The 5,664-nt window shown below is 37.5% G+C and overlaps 2 protein-coding genes across 4 annotated transcripts in view; one reads left to right on the top strand and one right to left on the bottom strand.

Annotated features, from left to right (window-relative positions):
- Window positions 1-538: 538 nt before the first annotated feature.
- On the top strand, window positions 539-1,261 carry LOC108072531 (uncharacterized). Its single transcript, XM_041775916.2, has 2 exons — window positions 539-659; window positions 734-1,261. Exon 2 carries the CDS (start codon window positions 743-745, stop codon window positions 1,022-1,024), a length of 282 nt encoding a protein of 93 aa, XP_041631850.1. The 5' UTR covers window positions 539-659; window positions 734-742; the 3' UTR covers window positions 1,025-1,261.
- A 1,172-nt stretch (window positions 1,262-2,433) lies between these two features.
- Window positions 2,434-5,664, bottom strand: part of Kua (Plasmanylethanolamine desaturase Kua) — a 5,043-nt gene continuing 1,812 nt past the window's right edge. For all 3 annotated transcript variants that reach the window (XM_017163673.3, XM_070288434.1, XM_070288431.1), the window contains exons 2-6: window positions 3,865-4,066; window positions 3,380-3,591; window positions 3,112-3,330; window positions 2,891-3,060; window positions 2,434-2,755 (exon numbers count right to left, since the gene is read on the bottom strand). In XM_017163673.3, the coding sequence (XP_017019162.1) occupies window positions 2,665-2,755; window positions 2,891-3,060; window positions 3,112-3,330; window positions 3,380-3,591; window positions 3,865-4,063 (891 nt within the window). In that variant the 5' untranslated portion in view covers window positions 4,064-4,066 and the 3' untranslated portion in view covers window positions 2,434-2,664. The remainder of the gene's footprint in view (window positions 2,756-2,890; window positions 3,061-3,111; window positions 3,331-3,379; window positions 3,592-3,864; window positions 4,067-5,664) is intronic.

Consider the following 5,664-nt stretch of genomic DNA (forward strand, 5'->3'; position numbering starts at 1 on the left):
TGCCAAAGTTATCTTTCATTCTTTTTTAGTATGTTTCAACTAAAAATCGATCTTAGTTTTAGAAAATTCTTTTAAATATGTTTTTTGTTAGGCCACTATTGAGCTTAAAAGTGTCCCAAAATCATATCTTCTTAGATTTTTTTTTACCAGGCCAACATAAAGCAAAAGAACGTATGTTCATGACTATAGGGTGATTTTTTTTTGGTATAACAAGATCGTTACCAAGACCTATTTTTCAGTATGGTCATCTAATCCTTAGCCGTAGCTCGAGTACATGGTGTACACTCCACCGCGCATCCAAGCTAAAAGATACAACTATCCATAACATACAAGATGTTTCATCTTTGGACTGAATTAATAGTTCAGACGAAAGGGCCAATACATGGCGTAATTTTGTTGCAGCGAGCGGTCGGCTTCTAAGTTTTAACTCAGTTTAATTGGATATCCCGGTCAGCGTACTTACCAAATATTTCTAGTTTTATTATTTTATGCTATTATTAAGTACTGATCATTTCCCATTTTGATTTTGATCGTTTAGTCCTAACTGAACCCAATAATTGTCAAGTTTTCAGCAGTCTATGAGTTTTCTATAACTGCCAGCTGTCAGTTATACATATATTTTTATTTTATTTTGATCCACACAGACGTTAACATCGTTGGTAAGTGAAAACTTCTGACAAATAAAAACGGATTAATTCCTATAATATCCCAAACTACTATTTTACCCATATAGCGATTCAACATGATTCATACTCTATTGCGCCGACATCTGCTATCCAGCCGGAGGGCTATAGTCAAAACCCAAGGAGCTCCAGTGCGGAGCTACATGCCCCTCGCAGGACCACCGCGATTTCCTATGAACCCCGCTCAGCGGCTAATCCTCGGGGTCGGACCACTGATCCTGATGATGGTTATACCATATTGGGCCCTCTTCAACATGCCCCGTTGGTCGCGTATGCATCTAGGCTTGCCGCCCGAGGAGGAGGAGGAAGAGGCAGAGCCGCCACCAGAGAATGCTAAATAACAAAATCAAAACCATACCGTTCTGGACATTCTTTTAAACGGTGACTTCTGATGAACTTTTACTGGGGTCTTTACACTCGCAACGAAGACGGCAATCTACTTATTAAACTGAATACTTTATCACCTATTCATTTAAATGGAATTCAGCAGACAAATAGCAACAGCGTGAAAATTATAACAGTCTATTTAGTTAAAATTCAGAGCTTAATCATTAAAATAAATAGGCTTTAAATACGAATTTTGCATTAATATATTATTGATTTAAAGACTTTTTTTAACGAGTAGGAAAAGCACTTAAAGGGGCCTCTTTAATAAATATTATTAGAAATAAAACTGTATAATTGAGGTAAGATATATTAGTGGTCAGATTTTAATGCCATAATTATAAAACGAAAAATAATTGTATTAAAACTAAAAAATCGAAGATCTCAGAACTAAAATATACAACTTTACCTTTGAATAAAAATAAAGTTTCTGAATCTATCGCCTTAAATTTAAATTTTAAAAATATATATATATAAATGTATAAATAATGTCTTCGATTGAATTACCTTTGGTTAACCACACATTGTGTCCACTTCCATAAAATATTTAGAATATTGTCCTTTGAGTCGATCGGGCTTATAGTTTGGGAAATAAAGCCTAGTTCGCCTAGTTAATAATGCATTGAATATCGGGCATCCCAGTCAATAAAAAATATACAATGACAAGTTTTGTTCAATTAGCTTTAAAATTTATTTTGGATCACAATTCATATTGCTGTCTTAGAAGTTATGCCAAATGATAAAAAGCAGCTAGCACTCTTCAAAGGCCACTTGGGTTATTAATAAATATTTCTTAAATAGCTAGTGAAATACCTGAAAATGTTTAGCACATAACAAACATACACATCAATTTTTAAATTGTTTCTTTTACAACATTTTCGATATACATATAGATATTATACCTGTAAAAGTGTGCGCACTAAAGACTGCTTTTTCAGAAATCGGTTTTGTAATATACATATAAAAAGGTTTTAAGGCAAAATTTGTAAGTCACGTTCTGATTGCATACAGCGCCCAATTTAAATTTTATATATATATATATATATTTATTTGTAAATAAATGTGTTATTTTATATGTAGCCATCGAAAAGCAGCGATGATGAAATGTATTAAAAATGTCTTTTTGTTAGGACTTGGTACAAAAATCAGTTGCTCTGCGAGTAGTTACATTTCTCTTGTGTAAAGTTTAAAAAAGTTATACGGCAATCGAGCACTGATTTGCTATTTGTTCTTTTGGTTATTTAAGGTATACATAAGGCTCACTCGTAGTATCATCTGGGGCGAGATCAATGAATATATTATATATTATATACTTATGTGCGTGTGTGGTGCTTGTATGCTATAATGGATATAAAAACACCAACTTAAGCTAAAATAATTAACTATTTATAACATTTTAATTCAAAAATCTGGCTCATGCAACTGAGAACTTTGATTTTCTAACGTAACTTTACAGTATTTTAATCAGCTCTGCTACCATTTAAAGCTACTTCGTTGTGCAAAACATGTCAATAGGATGATAACATTTGAAGCTGGCTTCCATCAGGTCTGGTCAGCTTGGTCCAAGGTTTCTATATACAGTCGCTGGTCAGCAAACCTATGTGAGTTTCTTAGCCCATTTCATATCGTCGTCACGGGGCTTAAGACCCGTACAGTGCTCGATGATATGCTCGAATGTTGACCAAAATCTGTAAAAATAAAGGTCGAGTTATTGTTAAAATCTTCTTTAAATTAATTAATTTACAAACATACAAGAAAGATCTTTTAATAAAAGAATTAGGCTTCTTATTATTATAAGGTCTTTATTGCGAACGGTGGAAAACCTTATGCGTTCAAGTGGCCAGTTAAGCCATCCGGTAGTGATGCAAAAGTACGTCTCATGCGGCGCCACATGATGGATGCGATGATGTTTCCGGGGCAGGATGATGTGACAGCTCTGCAATAACAGCACCCACCTAGGTAGGCCCCAGTAAGTGTGCGACCATTTGTGAATCTAAAGAAAATATTATTAAAGTACCATTTCAGGACTCAGATTCCGCCTCACCTGATTGGTCATCACCACGAATATGGAGCATAGGAATACATAGGATATCCATCCGAAATGCTGCTGTATCTCGCTAGGCGACCTGATGTAGAAATAATGCGCCAGATAGCCAAGGATGGGTATGCCAACCATAAAGTTGTCCCCATTCGTTTCAATAAAATCATGACGCGTTATCGATGTAGGATCCAAATGATGCTCTCGAAATGGCCGCAGAAAATTCTACTTATATTGAATTAATAAGCTAATTTAGTCGGGTTTGTTTACTAACCTTTCCAATGAGGGGTAAGTCCACCGAACCCCATGTATCGGCTGCCCAGTGAACCATTCCGGAGGCAAAGTCAGCTGTTATAATCCCACACAAGGCTGATATAAAGGCCACACTTATTCGCTCCAAGCGCATATGCCTCACAATCAAAGCCAAGTTTATAATCATTAGGCCGATACAGGTGTACACGCAAATGAGTTCCTGGGCTCGTTTTCCTGTTGAAATGAGTAACAATTTGAAAAGGTTTTAGTAAAAGTTCTTCTTTGGTTCTAACTTTAATCAATAGTATTTAAAAGTGGCCTTATATTTATTCCTTATATCAACCAGAATATTCATTAAATTTATCGTTAAAACTTTGATTAAAAAATCGTTTTTTGTGAATAGCTTTAATGTCAAAATTTCAATGTACCTATTCATGTAGGTTACTCTAAATCTTAATACTTCTAAGACCAGCTAGTTTGCTTTCCAGACACAGAAATACTACTCACCTGGACTGTACAACGAGGCCAATTCTTGGGCACCCTTATTCTGTGGTCCCCAGCGTGGAGAAACTTCGGTGGTTGCCTTAAGTGCCTCAGGCCGAGACGATTCCTGGTCTTTGGTGGTGGCGGGCGCTGAGTTCCCATTGGGGTCATCCTCATACATGGAGTTAGCCAGAATATCCCTATCGCTTTTGGTCATCATCATCGTCTGTGGGTCACAAAAAAAGTACTAGGTGAGCAGACGAAAAAGAACTTAAAGGTCTTGATGACAGCTCCTGACTGATTACCAATGCAGTGGCCGGATTCAATGCCAGGACATTGGTTTGATTGCCTGTGAACAAAGACATCTGGATTGCCCCGGTAAGGACCCTCTTTATAATTAATGATTGCGATAGGGAAACGGACTGGCCTAAAGCCAGCTGTGGAGAATTGTACGTTTATAAAAAATATATATTTAAATGATTATTTTAAATGTTTTGAAAATTACTAGCACCGAAGGCCAGTCCGACACGTAGCGCCAACCAATGACCTCTGCTCAGGGATCCCCAGCATGTTGCGACGTTGATGTCATTGCCTCCAACTGCACGGACTTTCCTGCCCCCGCCGGAGTCACCGCCCCCAAACCCTCTAAACAAGACGACGTGTCACGCTATATTTTGGACTTATAGAAGGTCTGCGGGGACCCAGGCTCAGCTCAGCTGAAACTAACTCTTCAGAATGAGTTGTCAGTGGCGGAGGCGCGGTCTAGAGGTGCCTTAATTAGGCAAATTGGTATTTAAATTGTTGTGAACGCTATCTCGGTTTGGGGTAGGTTGGAAAAACGAGCGGTCAAAGGATTATATTTTTAGCAGCTTATTTGTTTCTTTGTTATTCGGTTCTTTATATTCGAAGGGGCATTACTCTGTGATAAATGAGGATAAACACGAAATGGGGGCGGAAAGCGTATATAAGAAGGACATAATCGAGCTTAAAATAAACAACCCCTATGTGGGTTATGCTTTGGCAAACTGAAAGACTTTTTTTAAAGACACTAGTAAATAAATTTACGAGATTATAAGCGAGTTTTTAAAATCGATTTTTAATGTTAAATTCTATATCTTTCGTTACATACAATTTTGATACAATACTAAGTTGATAATATTTTCCAAGATTTTAAGAATTTCGTACTTTTCCGCTCAATATATGATAAATCTAAATGAGACAGACGGTTTGAAATAAAGCGTAAACAATTTCCCTAATATAGCCAATTGATTTAACTTACTTAGAATATAAAACCTTCGATAACTAATTTATAAAAAATGGATTTGCAATTACCCTAATGAGACCATTAGAATTCGGAAATATTAGACAGAATTAACTATTCCAGCTTTTGTGTAGACGTGTGACCATCTGACATTAGGTAGGCACAATTTGGTGGTTTTCGGTGAAAACACATTAATCAAAACTGGCAACAATTTATTGATAAAGCACCACCGACGCGACGGGCATGGGCCAAGAAAACGGACTGACATACAGGCACGCGTGGGCATAGCCACTAATGTTGCCGGGGCCCAGCACGGTGGTAGTCTCGAAGGACACGAAACAGAACCCATAATCTGACGGTTGGGCTCCCAACGCCTCCGCGCCTCCACGTTTCCGTGTGGCGTGCACACCGGGCAGGATAAACAACAGTCGGACGGAATGAACACCAGTAGAGCTCCGATACAAATTTCAATAATAAATGCCAGCTAGTGGAGTTCCAGGTGAAAATGCTACTATTTTGCGGTGTGGGGTCTATATTAATGCGAGAACTTTGACAACTAAATT

This window comes from Drosophila kikkawai, chromosome 2L (assembly GCF_030179895.1).
Source record: "Drosophila kikkawai strain 14028-0561.14 chromosome 2L, DkikHiC1v2, whole genome shotgun sequence".
NCBI classification, from domain to species: domain Eukaryota; kingdom Metazoa; phylum Arthropoda; class Insecta; order Diptera; family Drosophilidae; genus Drosophila; species Drosophila kikkawai.